Here is a 20,543-nt window from a genome sequence, read left to right as displayed (position 1 = left end):
AAAATTTTTTTCTTCTGTTTTTGACTCTGTTTTTAATTTTTTTGATTTTTTCGTGACTCCTCATGATCATGTACCTAATAAGACACAAAAATAACAAAGAAACAAAATAAAATAAAATTAGATAAATAAAATTGGGTTGCCTCCCAACAAGCGCTTCTTTAATGTCAATAGCTTGACAGTGGCTCTCATGGAGCCACAAGGTGATCAGGTCAATTTAAGTGTGGTCCCAACACCAAACTTAGAGTTTGGATATGGGGTTTGAACACCAAACTTAGAGTTTGGTTGTGGCCTCACAACACCAAACTTAGAGTTTGACTGTGTGGGCTCTTCTTGACTCTGAACTGAGAGAAGCTCTTCATGCTTACTCTCTCTTGTCACAGAGGGATGGCCATGTGCTCGAAACACAAGGTAGTCCCCATTCAATTGAAGGACTAACTCACCTCTGTTGACATCTATCACAGCTCCTGCTGTGGCTAGGAAAGGTCTTCCTAGGATGATGCATTCATCATCTTCCTTCCTAGTGTCTAGGATTATGAAATCAGTAGGGATGTAAAGGCCTTCAACCTTTACTAGAACGTCCTCTACTATTCCATAGGCTTGTGTCATGGACTTGTCTGCCAATTGTAATGAGAACAAGGCAGGTTGTACCTCAATGATCCCCAGCTTCTCCATTACAGAGAGTGGCATAAGATTTATCCCTGACCCAAGATCACATAGAGCTTTTTCAAAGCTCATGGTGCCAATGGTGCAAGGTATTAAGAACTTGCCAGGATCTTGTTTCTTTTGAGGTAAAGTTCTCTGAATCCAAGTATCTAGTTCACTAATGAGCAAGGGAGGTTCACTTTCCCAAGTCTCATTACCAAACAGCTTGGCATTCAGCTTCATGATAGCTCCTAAGTATTGAGCAACGTGCTCTCCAGTCACATCTTCATCCTCTTCAGAGGATGAATATTCTTCAGAGCTCATGAATGGCAGAAGGAGATTTAATGGAATCTCTATGGTCTCTAGGTGAGCCTCAGATTCCTCAGGATCCTTAATAGGAGACTCCTTCTTGCTTGAGGAACGTCCCAGGAGGTCTTCCTCACTAGGATTTTCGTCCTCCTCCTCCTTTGTGCATTCGGCCACTTTGATTAAATCAATGGCCTTGCACTCTCCTTTTGGATTTTCTTCTGTATTGCTTGGGAGAGTACTGGGAGGAGTTTCAATGACTTTCTTACTCAGCTGGCCCACTTGTGCTTCCAAATTTCTAATGGAGGATCTGGTTTCATTCATGAAACTGAAAGTGGCCTTTGACAGATCAGAGACTATATTGGCTAAATTAGAATTGTTTTGTTCAGAGTTCTCTGTCTGTTGCTGAGAAGATGATGGATATGGCTTACTATTGTTCAGCCTATTGCGTCCACCATTGTTAAAACCTTGTTGAGATTTTTGTTGATCCTTCCAGGAGAAATTTAGATGATTTCTCCATGATGAGTTATAGGTGTTTCCATAAGGTTCACCTAAGTAATTAACCTCTGCCATGGCAGGGTTTTCAGGATCATAAGCTTCTTCAGAAGCTGCCTCTCTAGTACTGTTGGATGCATGTTGCAATCCATTCAGATTTTGAGAGATCATGTTGACCTGTTGAGTCAACACTTTGTTCTGAGCCAATATGGCATTCAGAGCATCAATTTCAAGAACTCCTTTCTTCTGAGGTACCCCATTGTTCACGGAATTCCTCTCAGAAGTATACATGAACTGGTTGTTTGCAACCATGTCAATGAGTTCTTGAGCCTCTCCAGGCGTTTTCTTCAGGTGAATAGATCCACCTGCAGAGTGATCCAATGACATTTTCGAAAATTCAGAGAGACCATAATAGAATATCTAATATGGTCCATTCTGAAAACATGTCAGATGGACATCTTTTGGTCAGCTGCTTATATCTTTCCCAAGCTTCATAGAGGGATTCACCATCTTTTTGTTTGAAGGTTTGAACATCCACTCTCAGCTTGCTCAGCTTTTGAGGAGGAAAGAATTTATCCAAGAAGGCAGTAACCAGCTTATCCCATGAGTCCAGGCTGTCCTTGGGTTGTGAATCCAACCATACTCTAGCTCTGTCTCTTACAGCAAAAGGGAAAAGCATGAGTCTGTAGACTTCAGGATCAACTCCATTTGTCTTTACAGTCTCACAGATCTGCAAGAACTCAGTTAAAAACTGATAAGGATCTTTAGATGGAAGTCCATAAAACTTGCAGTTTTGTTGCATTAATGCAACTAGCTGAGGTTTCAGCTCAAAGTTATTGGCTCCAATGGCAGGAATGGAGATGCTTCTTCCATCAAACTTGGACGTTGGCTTTGTGAAGTCACCAAGCATTCTCCTTGCATTATTATTATTTTCGGCCATCTCCTTCTCTTGTTCTAATGTTTCTGAAAGGTTACCTTTAGAATAATTAAATTTAGCTTCTCTTAATTTTCTCTTCAGAGTCCTTTCAGGTTCTGGATCAATTTCAACAAGAGTGCCTTTATCCCTGTTCCTGCTCATATGAAAGAGAAGAAAACAAGAAAAGAAAAAGGAATCCTCTATGTCACAGTATAGAGATTCCTTTTTGTTAGTAGAAAAAGAAGGGGTAGAAGAATGAAGAAGGAGGTTCGGATTTTTGATGAAGAGAGATGAAGGGAAGTGTTAGTAATTAAATAATTAAATAGAAGAAGAAAAGAGAAGGGAGAATTCGAAAATAATTTTGAAAAAGAGGTTAGTAATTTTCAAAAATTAGAGATAAAATGTAATTAAAATTAAAACATGAACAAATTAATTAAAAAGAATTTTTTGAAAAAGAGAGAGATATTTTCGAAAATAGAAGAGGGAAAAGTAGTTAGGTGGTTTTGAAAAAGATAAGAAACAAACAAAAAGTTAGTTAGTTGATTGAAAAAGATTTGAAATCAAATTTGAAAAAGATAAGAAGATAGTAAGTTAGATAAGATATTTTGAAATCAAATTTTGAAAAAGATAAAACTTTTGAAAAAAGATAAAATAAAAGATAAAAAGATTTAATTCAAAAATTTTGAAATTACTTACTTCACTAACAAGAAACTACAAGATAAGATTCTAGAACTTAAAGATTGAACCTTTCTTAACAAGAAAGTAACAAACTTCAAATTTTTGAACCAATCACATTAATTATTAGTGAATTTTCGAAAATTAGATATAAAAGATAAGAAAAAGATTTTTGAAAAATAATTTTTTTAAAATTTTCGAAAAATAAAAAAAAATGAAAAAGATATGATTTTTGAAAAAGATTTTGAAAAGATAAGATTTTTAAAATTGAAATTTTGACTTGACTTGTAAGAAACAACTAATTTTTAAAATTTTTGACCAAGTCAACCCAAAATTTCGAAAATTTGGAGGGAAATAAGGAAAAGATATATATATTTTTTTTATTTTTGAATTTTTAATTATGAGAGAGAAAAACAACAAAAATACTTTATGCATGAAATTTTTAGATTAAAACAATGAATGCATGCAAGAATGCTATGAATGTCAAGATGAACACCAAGAACACTTTGAAGATCATGATGAACATCAAGAACATATTTTTTAAAAAAATTTTTGATGCAAAGAAAACATGCAAGACACCAAACTTAGAAATCTTTAATGCATGGAAAATATGAATGCAAAAATGCACATGAAAAACAACAAACAACACAAAACAAGAAATCATCAAGATCAAACAAGAAGACTTATCAAGAACAACTTGAAGATCATGAAGAACACTATGAATGTATGGATTTTCGAAAAAAATGCAAGAAAAATTTTAAAAGCATGCAATTGACACCAAACTTAAAAATTGACTCAAGACTCAAACAAGAAACACAAAATATTTTTTATTTTTATTATTTTCTAATTTTTTTTGGATTTTTATTAATTATTTTCGAAAATAATGTTAGGAAAAACGAAAAATAAAAGAAAAATTTTGAAAAAGATTTTTGAAAAGAAAATTACCTAATCTGAGCAACAAGATAAACCGTCAGTTGTCCATACTCGAACAATCCCCAGCAACGGCGCCAAAAACTTGGTGGACGAAATTGTGATCACTGTTCTAATTATTTTGAGATGAAAGCTTCTAAGGGGCAGCAGCTGAATTCACAACTCCGTTCAACTAACCAGCAAGTGTACTGGGTCGTCCAAGTAATAAACCTTACGTGAGTAAGGGTCGAATCCACAGAGATTGTTGGTATGAAGCAAGCTATGATCACCTTGCAAATCTCAGTTAGGCAGATTAAAGGGTAATTGTGATTATTGGAATAAATAATAAATAAAAAGGAATAATAAAAGGGATAGAAGACTTATGCAGATTCATTGGTGAGAATTTCAGATAAGTGCATGGAGATGCTGTATGGCTCACGGACGCCTGCTCTTCTACTGCTTCTACTCAATCCTTCTTACTCCTTTCCATGGCAAGCTGTGTATAGGGGTTCACCATCAGCGGTGGCTACTTTCAATCCTCTCGGGAAAATGATCCTATGCGGTTGTCAATCGCACGGCTAATCGTCTGGAGGCATCACCCATGGTTGATGGCTACATCCCATCCTCGCAGTGAAAACTAATGCTCACGCACTCTGTCACAGTACGGCTAATCACTGGTTGGTTCCCGCGCCTACTGGAATAGAATCCCTTGATTCTTTTGCGTCTGTCACTAACGCCTAGCACTTGCAAGTTTGAAGCACGTCACAGTCATTCATTACCGGAATCCTACTCGGAATACCACAGACAAGGTGAGACTTTCCGGATTCCCAGGATCCTACTCGGAATACCACAGACAAGGTGAGACTTTCCGGATCCTCATAAATGCCGCCATCTATCTAGCTTATACCACGAAGATTCTGTTGGGGAATCTAAGAGATACACATTCAAGCTCTGTTGCATGTAGAACGGAAGTGGTTGTCAATCACGCGCATTCATGAGTGAGAATGATAACAAGGGTTATCTAACTCATCACATTCATCATGTTCTTGGGTGCGAATGAATATCTTGGAATAAGAATAAGAGAGATTTGAATAAAAGAAAATAGAACTTCATTAATACTTGAGGTACAGCAGAGCTCCACACCCTTAATCTATGGTGTGCAGAAACTCCACCGTTGAAAATACATAAGTGAAAGAGGTTCAGGCATGGCCGAATGGCCAGCCCCCTAAAACGTGATCAATAGTCTCTTAGGATGAAGAATAAAACAAAACTGAGACCAAAGACGTCTAATACATTAGTAAATCATCCTATTTATAATAAACTAGCTCCTAGGGTTTACATGAGTAAGTAATTGATGCATAAATCCACTTCCGGGGCCCACTTGGTGTATGCTTGGGCTGAGCTTGATCAATCCACGAGCTGAGGCTTCTCTTGGAGTTGAACTCTGAGTTATGACGTGTTTTGGGCGTTCAACTCCGGATCATGACGTTTTTCTGGCGTTTAACTCCAGATAGCAGCATGTACTTGGCGTTCAACGCCAAGTTACGTCGTCATTCTTCGAATAAAGTATGGACTATTATATATTGCTGGAAAGCTCTGGATGTCTACTTTCCAACGCCGTTGAGAGCGCGCCAATTGAAGTTCTGTACCTCCAGAAAATACATTTCGAGTGCAGGGAGGTCAGATTCCAACAGCATCAGCAGTCCTTTTGTCAGCCTTTTTCAGAGTTTTGCTCAAGTCCCTCAATTTCAGCCAGAATTTACCTGAAATCACAGAAAAACACACAAACTCATAGTAAAGTCCAGAAATGTGAATTTAACATAAAAACTAATGAAAACATCCCTAAAAGTAGCTTGAACTTACTAAAAACTACCTAAAAACAATGCCAAAAAGCGTATAAATTATCCGCTCATCAGCTACATCCCATCCTCTCAGTGAAAATGGTCCTCTGCGGCTGTCACTCGCATGGCTAATCATCTGTCGGTTCTCAATCAGGTTGGAATAGAATCCATTGATTCTTTTGCGCTTGTCATCATGCCCAGCCTTCAGGAGTTTGAAGCTCGTCACAGTCATTCAATTCCAGAATCCTACTCGGAATACCATAGACAAGGTTTAGACTTTCCGGATCCTCATGAATGCCGCCATCTATCTAGCTTATACCACGAAGATTCTGTTGGGGAATCTAAGAGATATGCGCCCGGCCTAGAGTAGAACGGAAGTGGTTGTCAATCACGCGCGTTCATAGGTGAGAATGATGATGAGTGTCACGGATCATCACATTCATCAAGGTGAAGTGCAACGTATATCTTGAAATAGGAATAAATAGAATTGAATAGGATATCATCTTAATGGCATTGAAACTTGAGGTACAGTAGAGCTCCACACCCTTAATCTATGGTGTGTAGAAACTCCACCGTTGAAAATACATAAGTGAAAGGTTCAGGCATGGCCGAATGGCCAGCCCCCTAAACGTGATCACCGGATTCAAAATACAATCCAGGATGATAATATGATAGTAAATCATCCTATTTATAATAAACTAGCTCCTAGGGTTTACATGAGTAAGTAATTGATGCATAAATCCACTTCCGGGGCCCACTTGGTGTATGTTTGGGCTGAGCTTGATCAATCCACGAGCTGAGGCTTCTCTTGGAGTTGAACTCCGAGTTATGACGTGTTTTGGGCGTTCAACTCCGGATCATGACGTTTTTCTGGCGTTTAACTCCAGACAGCAGCATGTACTTGGCGTTCAACGCCAAGTTACGTCGTCATTCTTCGAATAAAGTATAGACTATTATATATTGCTGGAAAGCCCTGGATGTCTACTTTCCAATGCCATTGAGTGCGCGCCAATTGGAGTTCTGTAGCTCCAGAAAATCCATTTCGAGTGCAGGGAGGTCAGAATCCAACAGCATCAGCAGTCCTTTTGTCAGCCTTTTTCAGAGTTTTGCTCAAATCCCTCAGTTTCAGTCAGAATTTACCTGAAATCACAGAAAAACACACAAACTCATAGTAAAGTCCAGAAATATGAATTTAACATAAAAACTAATGAAAACATCCCTAAAAGTAGCTTGAACTTACTAAAAACTACCTAAAAACAATGCCAAAAAGCGTATAAATTATCCGCTCATCACAACACCAAACTTAAATTGTTGCTTGTCCCCAAGCAACTGAAAATCAAATAGGATAAAAAGAAGAGAATATACTATAAATTCCAGAATATCAATGAATATTAATTATAATTAGATGAGCGGGACTTGTAGCTTTTTGCTTCTGAACAGTTTTGGCATCTCACTTTTTCCTTTATAGTTTAGAGGGATTGGCGTCTCTGGAGAACTTAGAATTTGGGATAGTGTTATTGACTTTCTTAGTTAAGCATGTTCATTCTTGAACACAGCTACTTATGAGTCTTGGCCGTGGCCCTAAGCACTTTGTTTTCCAGTATTACCACCGGATACATAAATGCCACAGACACATAACTGGGTGAACCTTTTCAGATTGTGACTTAGCTTTGCTAAAGTCCCCAGTTAGTGGTGTCCAGAGCTCTTAAGCACACTCTTTTGCCTTGGATCACGACTTTAACCACTTAGTCTCAAGCTTTTCACTTGGACCTTCATGACACAAGCACATGGTTAGGGACAGCTTGATTTAGCCGCTTAGGCCTGGATTTTATTTCCTTGGGCCCTCCTATCCATTGATGCTCAAAGCCTTTGATCCTTTTTACCCTTGCCTTTTGGTTTTAAGGGCTATTGGCTTTTTCTACTGCTCCTTCTTTTTCTATATACTCTTTTTAGCCATTTTTTTTTCACTGCTTTTTCTTGCTTCAAGAATCAATTTCATGAATTTTTCAGATCATCAATAACATTTCTCTTTGTTCATCATTCTTTCAAGAACCAACAATTTTAACACTCATAAACAACAATATCAAAAGACATATGCACTGTTCAATCATTCATTCAGAAAACAAAAAGTATTGTCACCACATCAATATAATTAAATTAAATTTAATAATAATTTCGAAATTTATGTACTTCTTGTTCTTTTGAATTAAAACATTTTTTCTTTTAAGAAAGGTGAAGGAGTCATGGATTTTATTCATAGCTTTAAGGCATGGTTACATACTAATGATCATGAAATAAAGACACAAAGCATAGATAAACACAATAATTAAAAATCGAAAACAGAAAGAAGTAAAGAACAAGGAATGAATCCACCTGAGTGAGGGTGGCGCCTTTTTGAAGGTCCAATGGTGCTCTTTGAGCTCCTCTATGTCTCTTCCTTGCTTCTGTTGAATGATTCCTAGTAATTCTTGGTGTTCCTCCCCTTAGTTGCTTCCAATATTTGTGTGGAGGACAACTTATTCCCTGAGGTATCTCAGGGATCTCTTGATTTGCAGCCACATGTTCTACCACTGAGCTATGACGGCTTATATTTTTAGTCTTTCCATCTCCCATGACTTGGAGGTGGAAGCTTTTTGTCTTTCCTTTTTTTCTTTTTTTTTTTTGCAAGCCTTTTTCCTTGTTCCTGCTCATATAGGGAAGAAGAGAACAAGAAAAGAAAGAGGAATCCTCTATGTCACAGTAAAGAGGTTCCTTATTGTTAGTAGAAGAAGAAAGGAATAAAAGTGGAGAATCCAATCACAATGGTGAGGATAGAGGCAGTGATTGGAGATGAAGAGAGGTGAAGAGAAGTGTTAGTAAAAAAATAAAATAAATAGAAAGAGATGAGGGGGAGAGAAATTCGAAAACAATTTTGAAAAATGGGTTAGTGATTTTCGAAAATTAAAGATAAGATATAATTAAAATTAAAATTTAAAACAATTAATTAATTAAAAAGAATTTTTGAAAAAGAGGGAGGTATTTTCGAAAATTAGAGAGGGAAAAGTAGTTAGGTGGTTTTGAAAAAGATAAGAAACAAACAAAAAATTAATTAGTTAGTTGAAAAAGATATTAAAATCAAATTTGAAAAGATAAGAGGATAAGAAGTTAGAAAAGATATTTTAAAATCAAATTTTTGAAAAAGATAAAATTTTGAAAAATATATGATATAAAAGATATGATTTAAAAAGATATGGTTTTGAAAAGATAAGATTGAAATTAGTTTTGAAAAGATTTGAATTTTAAAATCACAATTAATGACTTGACTCACAAGAAATCACAAGATATGATTCTAGAACATAAAATTTGAATCTTTCTTAACAAGAAAGTAACAAACTTGAAATTTTTGAATCAAAACATTAATTTTTGATGCAATTTTCGAAAATATGATGTAAAGATAAGAAAAAGATTTTGAAAATATTTTGAAAAAGATTTTTGAAATTTTCGAAAATGATGAAAAAATGGAAAAGATATGATTTTTGAAAAAGATTTTAAAAAGATAAGATTTAAAAAGATAAGATATTTTTTTGATTTTTGAATTTTTTTTTTGATGAGAGAGAAAAACACTAAAAATACTCAATGCATGAAAATTTTGGATCAAAACACATGATGCATGCAAAAACACTATGAATGTCAAGATGAACACCAAGAACACTTTGAAGATCATGATGAACATCAAGAACATATTTTTGAAAAATTTTCAATGTAAAGAAAACATGCAAGACACCAAACTTAGAAATTTTTCATGTTTAGACTCTATGAATGCAAGAATGCATATGAAAAACGCCATACAACACAAAACAAGAAAATATGAAGATCAAACAAGAAAGTTCATCAAGAACAACTTGAAGATCATGATGAACACTATTAATGCATGAATTTTTCGAAAATTTTATGCAAGAAAAAGATGAACATGCAATTGACACCAAACTTATGACTTGACACAAGACTCAAACAAGAAACACAAAATATTTTTGATTTTTATGATTTTCTAATTTTTTTTGTATTTTATTTGATTTTTTTTCGTAAAATATATAGGAAAAAGAAAATAAGAAATTCAAAATTTTTAATATGAATTCCAGGAATCATGCAATGTTAGTCTAAAGCTTCAGTCCAGGAATTAGACATGGCTTAATAGCCAGCCAAGCTTTTGTGAAAGCTCCGGTCCAAAATGCTAGACATGGCCAATGGCCAGCCAAGCTTCAGCATGTAACATCAGAATATCCTGCTCATTACTTATCAAATATGTAACTTGCCTCTATGCTGATGGTTTGGAAGCCTCAGTCCAAAATAATTTAGACATGGCTTTACAGCCAGCCAGGCTTCACATGTTTCATGAAACTCTAGAATGCATAGTAAAAAAATTTTGAATAATTTTCGAAAATAGGGAGAAGATTTTAAAAAGATTTTCGATTTTTTTTAATAAAATAAAAATTACCTAATCTGAGCAACAAGATGAACCGTCAGTTGTCCATACTCGAACAATCCCCGGCAACGGCGCCAAAAACTTGGTGGACGAAATCGTGATTAATTCTTTTCTAACTCGAAACAATCCCCGGTAATGGCTCCAAAAACTTGGTGCACAATACCATGGTTTAAAATCAACTTCACAGTCTCGTTCAACTAACCAGCAAGTGTACTGGGTCGTCCAAGTAATAAACCTTACGTGAGTAAGGGTCGATCCCACAGAGATTGTTGGTATGAAGCAAGCTATGGTCACTTTGTAAATCTCAGTCAGGCAGATTAAATTTATTTATGGTTTCGAAAATAGAAATAATAAAATAGAAATAATAAAAGGGATAGAATACTTATGCAGATTCATTGGTGGGAATTTCAGATAAGCGAATGGAGATACTGTATGGCTCAAGGACGCCTGCTCTCATACTGCTTCAACTCAATCCTTCTTATTCCTTTCCATGGCAAGCTGTTTGTAGGGCATCACCGTTGTCAATGGCTACATCCCATCCTCTCAGTGAAAATGGTCCTATGCGGCTGTCACTCGCATGGCTAATCATCTGTCGGTTCTCAATCAGGTTGGAATAGAATCCATTGATTCTTTTGCGCTTGTCATCACGCCCAGCCTTCAGGAGTTTGAAGCTCGTCACAGTCATTCAATCCCAGAATCCTACTCGGAATACCATAGACAAGGTTTAGACTTTCCGGATCCTCATGAATGCCACCATCTATCTAGCTTATACCACGAAGATTCTGTTGGGGAATCTAAGAGATATGCGCCCGGCCTAGAGTAGAACGGAAGTGGTTGTCAATCACGCGCGTTCATAGGTGAGAATGATGATGAGTGTCATGGATCATCACATTCATCAAGGTGAAGTGCAACGTATATCTTGAAATAGGAATAAATAGAATTGAATAGGATATCATCTTAATGGCATTGAAACTTGAGGTAGAGCAGAGCTCCACACCCTTAATCTATGGTGTGTAGAAACTCCACCGTTGAAAATACATAAGTGAAAGGTTCAGGCATGGCCGAATGGCCAGCCCCCTAAACGTGATCACCGGATTCAAAATACAATCCAGGATGATAATATGATAGTAAATCATCCTATTTATAATAAACTAGCTCCTAGGGTTTACATGAGTAAGTAATTGATTCATAAATCCACTTCCGGGGCCCACTTGGTGTATGTTTGGGCTGAGCTTGATCAATCCACGAGCTGAGGCTTCTCTTGGAGTTGAACTCCGAGTTATGACGTGTTTTGGGCGTTCAACTCCGGATCATGACGTTTTTCTGGCGTTTAACTCCAGACAGCAGCATGTACTTGGCGTTCAACGCCAAGTTACGTCGTCATTCTTCGAATAAAGTATGAACTATTATATATTTCTGGAAAGCCCTGGATGTCTACTTTCCAATTCCGTTGAGAGCGCGCCAATTGGAGTTCTGTAGTTCCAGAAAATCCATTTCGAGTGCAGGGAGGTCAGAATCCAACAGCATCAGCAGTCCTTTTGTCAGCCTTTTTCAGAGTTTTGCTCAAATCCCTCAATTTCAGTCAGAATTTACCTGAAATCACAGAAAAACACACAAACTCATAGTAAAGTCCAGAAATGTGAATTTAACATAAAAACTAATGAAAACATCCCTAAAAGTAGCTTGAACTTACTAAAAACTACCTAAAAACAATGCCAAAAAGCGTATAAATTATCCGCTCATCACCCAGTCTCTAGGACTATGAAATCAGCAGGGATGTAATGGTCTTCAATCTTCACCAAAACATCCTCTACAAGTCCATAAGCTTGTTTTCTTGAGTTGTCTGCCATCTCTAGTGAGATTCTTGCAGCTTGTACCTCAAAGATCCCTAGCTTCTCCAATACAGAGAGAGGCATGAGGTTTACACTTGACCCTAAGTCACACAGAGCCTTCTTGAAGGTCATGGTGCCTATGGTACAAGGTATTGAAAACTTCCCAGGATCTTGTCTCTTTTGAGGTAATTTCTGCCTAGACAAGTCATCCAGTTCTTTGGTGAGCAAAGGGGGTTTATCCTCCCAAGTCTCATTACCAAATAACCTGTCATTTAGCTTCATGATTGCTCCAAGGTATTTAGCAACTTGCTCTTCAGTGACATACTCATCCTCTTCAGAGGAAGAATACTCATCAGAGCTCATGAATGGCAGAAGTAAATCAAATGGAATCTCTATGGTCTCAGTGTGATCCTCAAATTCCCATGGTTCCTCATTAGGGAACTCATTGGAGGCCAGTGGACGCCCATTGAGGTCTTCCTCAGTGGCGTTCACTGCCTCTCCTTCCTCTCCAAATTCGGCCATGTTGATGGCCTTGCACTCTCCTTTTGGATTTTCTTCTGTATTGCTTGGAAGAGTACTAGGAGGGAGTTCAGTAATTTTCTTGCTCAGCTGTCCCACTTGTGCCTCCAAATTTCTAATGGAGGACCTTGTTTCAGTCATGAAACTTTGAGTGGTTTTGATTAGATCAGAGACCATGGTTGCTAAGTCAGAGTGGCTTTGCTTAGAACTCTCTGTCCGTTGCTGAGAAGATGATGGAAAAGGCTTGCCATTGCTAAACCTGTTTCTTCCACCATTATTGTTGTTGAAACCTTGTTGAGGTCTCTGTTGATCCTTCCATGAGAAATTTGGATGATTTCTCCATGAAGAATTATAGGTGTTTCCATAGGGTTCTCCTAGGTAATTCACCTCTTCCATTGAAGGGTTCTCAGGATCATAAGCTTCTTCTTCAGATGAAGCATCCTTAGTACTGACTGGTGCATTTTGCATTCCAGACAAACTTTGAGAAATCAAATTGACTTGCTGAGTCAATATTTTGTTCTGAGCCAATATGGCATTCAGAGTATCAATCTCAAGAACTCCTTTCTTCTGATCTGTCCCACTGTTCACAGGATTCCTTTCAGAAGTGTACATGAATTGGTTATTTGCAACCATTTCAATTAGTTCCTGAGCTTCTGCAGGCGTCTTCTTCAGATGAAGAGATCTTCCAGCAGAGCTATCCAAAGACATCTTGGATAGTTCAGAGAGACCATCATAGAAAATACCTATGATGCTCCATTCAGAAAGCATATTAGAGGGACACTTTCTGATCAATTGTTTGTATCTTTCCCAAGCTTCATAGAGGGATTCTCCTTCCTTCTGTCTGAAGGTTTGGACTTCCACCCTAAGCTTACTCAATTTTTGAGGTGGAAAGAACTTTGCCAAGAAGGCATTGACTAGCTTTTCCCAAGAGTTCAGGCTTTCTTTAGGTTGTGAGTCCAAGCATATCATAGCTCTGTCTCTTACAGCAAAAGGGAATAGCATAAGTCTGTAGACCTCAGGGTCAACCCCATTAGTCTTGACCGTGTCACAGATTTGCAAGAATTCAGCTAAAAACTGATGAGGATCTTCCAATGGAAGTCCATGGAACTTGCAATTCTGTTGCATTAGAGAAACTAATTGAGGCTTAAGCTCAAAGTTGTTTGCTCCAATGGCAGGGATAGAGATGCTTCTCCCATAGAAGTCGGGAGTAGGTGCAGTAAAGTCACCCAGCACCTTCCTTGCATTGTTGGCATTGTTATTGTTTTCGGCTGCCATGGGTTCTTCTTCTTTGAAGATTTCTGTCAGGTCCTCTATAGAGAGTTGTGCCTTAGCTTCTCTTAGCTTTCGCTTCAAGGTCCTTTCAGGTTCAGGGTCAGCCTCAACAAGAATGCCTTTGTCTTTGTTCCTGCTCATATGAAAGAGAAGAGAACAAGAAAATATGGAATCCTCTATGTCACAGTATAGAGATTCCTTGAGGTGTCAGAGAAAAAGAAAAATAGAAGGAAGAGGGAGAAGAATTCGAACTTAGTGAAATAGAGTTCGAATTGTGCATTGAGGAGGAGTGGTATTCCATAAATAGAAGGATGTGAGAAGAGGGGAAGAAATTTCGAAAATTAAGTTAAAAAGATTTAAAAAAAACATTTTGAAAAACTTTAATTGATTTTCGAAAACCAAAAGTGGGAAAGAAATCAAGTAATTTTTGAAAAAGATTTTGAAATTAGAATTTAAAAAGATATGATTGAAAACTATTTTGAAAAAGATGTGATTAAAAATATATGATTGAAAAGTTATGGTTTTAAAAAGATATGATTGAAAAGATATGATTTGAAAACAATTTTAAAAAGATTTGATTTTAAAAATTAACGACGTGCCTAACAAGAAAAGATATGATTCAAACATTAAACCTTCCTCAACAGAAAAGGCAACATACTTGAAATGTTGAATCAAATCATTAATTGTTAGCAAGTATCTTTGAAAAGGGAAAGAAATTGATTTTGAAAAAGATTTGATTGAAAAGATTTGATTTGAAAAAGATTTGATTTTGAAAAACTTTGAAAACTTGGAAAAAAAATTGATTTGAAAACAAAATATTCCCTCTTGTGCCATCCTGGCGTTAAACGCCCAGAATGGTGCACATTCTGGCGTTTAACGCCCAATGCACTACCCTTTTGGGCGTTAAACGCCCAACCAGGCACCCTGGCTGGCGTTTAAACGCCAGTCTGTCCTTCTTCACTGGGCGTTTTGAACGCCCAGTTTTTTTTTTCTGTGTAATTCCTCTGCTGCATGTTCTGAATCTTCAGTTCCCTGTACTATTGACTTGAAAATAGAACCAAGATCAAATAAACAATGCATGCAAGACACCAAACTTAAAATGAGACACTGGACTCAACAAGAAACATAAAATATTTTTGGTTCTTATGATTTTGAAATTTTTTTTGGTTTTTTTCGAAAATTAAGTGGCAAAGAAAATAAAGGTATCAAAATTCTTAATGAGAGTTCCAGGAATCATGCAATGTTAGTCTAAAGCTTCAGTCTAAAGGAATTAGACATGGATAGCCAAGCTTCAGCAGGACATTGCATTCAAGAGCTAAATTGATGAGAATCAATCAGCTTTGGTGATGATAAGAACATCACCTTGAAACACTAGAATTCATTCTTAAGAACTCTGAAAAATACCTAATCTAAGCAACAAGATGAACCGTCAGTTGTCCATACACGAAACAATCCCCGGCAACGGCGCCAAAAACTTGGTGTGCGAAATTGTGATCACTACTTTTCACAACTCAAATAATCCCTAGTAATGGCCCCAAAGACTTGGTGCTCAATACCATGGCATAAACACAACTTTGCACAACTAACCAGCAAGTGCACTGGGTCGTCCAAGTAATAAACCTTACGCGAGTAAGGGTCGATCCCACGGAGATTGTTGGTATGAAGCAAGCTATGGTCACCTTGTAAATCTTAGTCAGGCAGACTCAAATGGGTATAGATGATGAATAAAACATAAAGATAAAGATAGGGATACTTATGCAATTCATTGGTAAGAACTTCAGATAAGCGAATGGAGATGCTTTGTCCCTTCCGTCTCTCTGCTTTCCTACTGTCTTCATCCAATCCTTCTTACTCCTTTCCATGGCAAGCTTATGCAAGGGTTTCACTGTTGTCAGTGGCTACCTCCCATCCTCTCAGTGGAAATGTTCAACGCACCCTGTCACGGCACGGCTATCCAGCTGTCGGTTCTCGATCATGTCGGAATAGAATCCAGTGATTCTTTTGCGTCTGTCACTAATGCCCCACAATCGCGAGTTTGAAGCACGTCACAGTCATTCAATCATTGAATCCTACTCAGAATACCACAGACAAGGTTTATACCTTCCGGATTCTCTTGAATGCCGCCATTAGTTCTAGCATATACCACGAAGACTCTGATCTCACGGAATGGCTGGCTCGGTTGTCAGGCGAGCGCTCGGTTGTCAGGCGATCAACCATGCGTTGTGTATCAGGAATCCAAGAGATATTCACCCAATCTAAGGTAGAACGAAGGTGGTTGTCAGTCACACGTTCATAGGTGAGAATGATGATGAGTGTCACGGATCATCACATTCATCAAGTTGAAGAACAAGTGATATCTTGGAACAAGAACAAGCGGAATTGAATAGAAGAACAATAGTAATTGCATTAATACTCGAGGTACAGCAGAGCTCCACACCTTAATCTATGGTGTGTAGAAACTCCACCGTTGAAAATACATAAGAACAAGGTCTAGGCATGGCCGTGAGGCCAGCCTCCCAATGATCTAAGAACTAGATGTCCAAAGATGATCCTAAGATCAAGAATGATCCGAAGATGTAAAATACAATAGTAAAAGGTCCTATTTATAGGGAACTAGTAGCTTAAGAATTACAAAGATGAGTAAATGACATAAAAATCCACTTCCGGGCCCACTTGGTGTGTGCTTGGGCTGAGCATTGAAGCATTTTCGTGTAGAGACTTCTCTTGGAGTTAAACGCCAGCTTTTGTGCCAGTTTGGGCGTTTAACTCCCACTTTGGTGCCAGTTCCGGCGTTTAACGCTGGGAATTCTGAAGGTGACTTTGAACGCCGGTTTGGGCCATCAAATCTTGGGCAAAGTATGGACTATCATATATTGCTGGAAAGCCCAGGATGTCTAATTTCCAACGCCGTTGAGAGCGCGCCAATTGGGCTTCTGTAGCTCCAGAAAATCCACTTCGAGTGCAGGGAGGTCAGAGTCCAACAGCATCTGCAGTCCTTTTCAGTCTCTGAATCAGATTTTTGCTCAGGTCCCTCAATTTCAGCCAGAAAATACCTGAAATCACAGAAAAACACACAAACTCATAGTAAAATCCAGAAAAGTGAATTTTAATTAAAAACTAATAAAAATATACTAAAAACTAACTAAATCATACTAAAAATATACTAAAAACAATGCCAAAAAGCGTACAAATTATCCGCTCATCAATTATTGTTGGTTAAGAAACTATACTTGCAACGAGACTTCAATTGTGAAATTCTAGACCATCAAAAATCCAATCATCAAGCTCCAGAAAATCTCCTTCGAGTGCACGGAGGTCAGATCTTGATGGCATCTGTAGTCCTTTCTCTGTCTCTGAATCAGACTTTTGCTCAAACTCCTCAATTTCAGCCAGAAAATACCTGAAATTACCATAAAACACACGAACTCAAAGTAGAATACAAAAATGTGAATTTTTCACTAAAACCTATGAAAACATGATTAAACTTAAACAAAACACAATGAAAACTATATGAAAATGATGCCAAAAAGCCTATAAAATATCTGCTCATCAAAAGCTCTCTAGGCTGTGGCATAAAGACCTCCACTTTTCTCTGTTTCTTGTCTATTCAGGAACACTAGAACCATTATGGATCTCGATGGAGGTCCACAGGTCAAAAGAACCTTGGGGTCATGCACAGCTCCTACTCCCGACTTTTATGGAAGGAGCATTAGTGTGCCTCCCATAGGAACGGATAATTTTGAACTCAACTCGAAATTAATCACATTTGTGCAGAAAAATTGTCAGTTCCATGGACACCCTCAAGAAGACCCCATTAAATTTATTTCTGACATCTTACAAATCTGTGACATGGTGTGGTTCGATGGAGTGGATTCTAATGTTTACAGGCTGCTACTCTTCCCGTTTGTTGTGAAAGATTAGACCAAGGTTTGGTTGGGAGATCAACCTAAGAAGAGCCTAAACACCTGGAGTAAGCTAGCCGATAAGTTCATGAACAAATACTTCCCCCCATGGAAGTTAACTAAACTAAGGAAGGATATTCAAGCCTTCGAACAAGAGGAAGGCGAGTCTCTCTACGATGCCTAGGGGAGATACAGGTCAATGCTCCAAAAATGCCTTGTTGAGTTGTTCACCCATTGGGTCGAGCTGGATATCTTTTATGACGGACTCCTTGATATAGCCCAAATGTCCCTAGATCATTCTGTATGTGGCTCCTTACACATGTTGAAAACACCCGAGGAAGCTCAGGAGCTCATTGAAAAAATAGCCAATAATCAACACTTATACATAGTAGAAAAACCCAAGGCAAGAAGGGAACCCAAGGAGGAATCTGCCACAGACATACTCCTAGCTCAGAATAAAGCAATGGCTGAGCGGATGAAGCTTCTGACAAGATAGTTAGAGAGCATTCAGGATTTCACAAAGAACCAGTACATCATAGTCCAGGAGACCCAAACGTCCCTCCAGAGTTTGAAAGCAGAAATACACCAAGCAAAAACCAAGCAAGTAGTTGAAGAATGCCAGGCAATTGAGATACAGAGTGGCAGAACATTGACTACTCTATCTCAATGCAATATTACACTAGAAGAAGAATGCACAGCACCCCAGACTACTACTGCTGGCATTCAATGCCCAAAAGGAAGTAGTAAGGGCGTTCAATGCCCAGAAGGGGGTAGTAGGGGTGTTCAACGCTTAGAAGGGGAGGCAATGTACACATCAGTTCAGAACACCTGCCACCTAGGCAGGCTGACAACCCTCTTTTAGTCACCAGGGATAGTTACTCTGCCCCACTCAAGATTCTTGAGTACAATGCCAGGCTACCATATCCTCAGAAACTCCATAAGGCAGAAAAGGATAAGCAATTTGCCAGGTTTTTAGACATCCTCAAAACACTTGAGATCAAGATCCCGTTTCCTGAAGCCCTTGAAAAGATACCATCCTATGCCATGTTTATGAAGGACATATTAAGCCACAAAAGGGATTGGAGGGAGGCAGAGACAATTCTCCTCACCAAAGAATGTAGTGCGATTATCAAGAGAAACCTCCCAGAGAAACTACAGGACCCTGGGAGTTTTGTGATACCATGCACCCTTGGAGACACTTGCATAAAGACATCCATCTATGATCTTGGAGCAAGCATCAACTTCATGCTATCATCACTAATGTAGAAACTCTGGATCCAAGAAGTCAAGCCTACCCGCATCTATCTTCAGTTGGCTGATGGCTCTGTTAAGGTCCCATCAGGGGTGGTTGAGGATGTGATTGTTAGGGTTGGACCCTTTACATTTCCAACAAACTTTGTGATCCTAGATATAGAAGAGAATAGGAATGCTTTCATTATTCTTGAAAGACCTTTTCTGGCTATAGGGAAAACCATCATTGACGTTCAAAAAGGGGTAGTAACACTAAGAGTTGGTAAGGATGAATTCATACTCAAAGTTGTCAAGGCCATGCAACACCCTGATCCCCAGAAGAATGCATGAGGATTGATGCCATAGAACCTCTGGTTGAAGAGGTACGTGAGATTGACAGACTTGAGGAGGAGTTGGATAACATTCTTGAAGATGCCATGCTTGAACTCGAGTAGGAAGAGTTGGATAACATTCTTGAAGATGCCATGCATCAGAAGAGTAGGAGGAGACGCTAACCACCTCCGGAGTGAAAGATGGACCTCCTAAACTCGAGCTCAAGCCTTTGCCACCATCATTGAAATACATATTTTTAGGAGATGGTGACACATATCTAGTAATCATCAGCTTTGCCCTAGACCAGCAGGAAGAAAAGGCGTTAATTCAAGTACTCATGGCCCACAAGACAGCTATCGGATGGACCATAAGTGACTTAAAGGGAATCGGTCCAACTTGATGCATGTACAAAATCAGACTTGAAGATGACGCTAAACCCGTTGTGCTACCGCAGAGGCGACTGAATCCAGCTATGAAGGAAGTGGTCCAGAAAGAGGTTACAAACTATGGGAGGCTGGAATCATATACCCCATTTTAGATAGTCCCTAGGTAAGCCCTGTACAAGTGGTAACCAAGAAAGGTGGGATGACAGTGGTCCACAATGAAAGGAATGAGCTGATCCCTACAAGAACTGTCATAGGATGGCGTATGTGCATCGATTATAGGAGGCTTAACAACGCCACAAGAAAGGATCACTTTCCCTTAGCCTTCATAGATCAGATGCTGGAGAGACTAGCTGACCATGCATTCTACTGTTTCTTAAATGGGTACTCGGACTACAATCAAATTGCAGTGGACCCTCAGCACCAAGAAAAGACAGCATTCACATGCCTATATGGAGTGTTTGCCTATAAGAGGATGCAGTTTGGCCTCTGCAATGCACCAACAAACTTTCAACGATTTATGCTCTCCATTTTCTCATATATAGTGGAAAAATTCTTTGAGGTATTCATGGATGACTTCTCTATTTTTAGTGATTCCTTTGCCTTAACCATCTAGCCCTGGTACTGAAGCGATGCCAAGAAACAAACCTGGTTTTAAACTAGGAAAAATGCCATTTTATGGTAACTGAAGGAATTATTCTTGGGCATAGGATTTCACACAAGGGAATAGAAGTCGATCAAGATAAGGTGGAAGTAATTAAAAAACTTACCACTACCTGCTAATGTTAAGGCTATCCAAAGTTTCTTGGGACATGCAGGTTTATAC

General features: G+C 38.3%; 1 protein-coding gene across 1 annotated transcript in view; it reads left to right on the top strand.

Moving 5' to 3' along the window:
• LOC130974886 (uncharacterized) overlaps positions 1–19,352 on the top strand; it is an 80,499-nt gene extending 61,147 nt beyond the window's left edge. Inside the window, exons 2-3 of the mRNA XM_057899725.1 lie at positions 18,615–18,944; positions 19,038–19,352. Coding sequence (XP_057755708.1) covers positions 18,615–18,944; positions 19,038–19,352 — 645 coding nt within the window. The remainder of the gene's footprint in view (positions 1–18,614; positions 18,945–19,037) is intronic.
• The last annotated feature ends 1,191 nt before the right edge of the window (positions 19,353–20,543 follow it).

Source organism: Arachis stenosperma, chromosome 4 (genome assembly GCF_014773155.1).
Source record: "Arachis stenosperma cultivar V10309 chromosome 4, arast.V10309.gnm1.PFL2, whole genome shotgun sequence".
Classification (NCBI taxonomy): Eukaryota; Viridiplantae; Streptophyta; class Magnoliopsida; order Fabales; family Fabaceae; genus Arachis; species Arachis stenosperma.
This window is presented reverse-complemented; position numbering and strand designations above follow the sequence as displayed.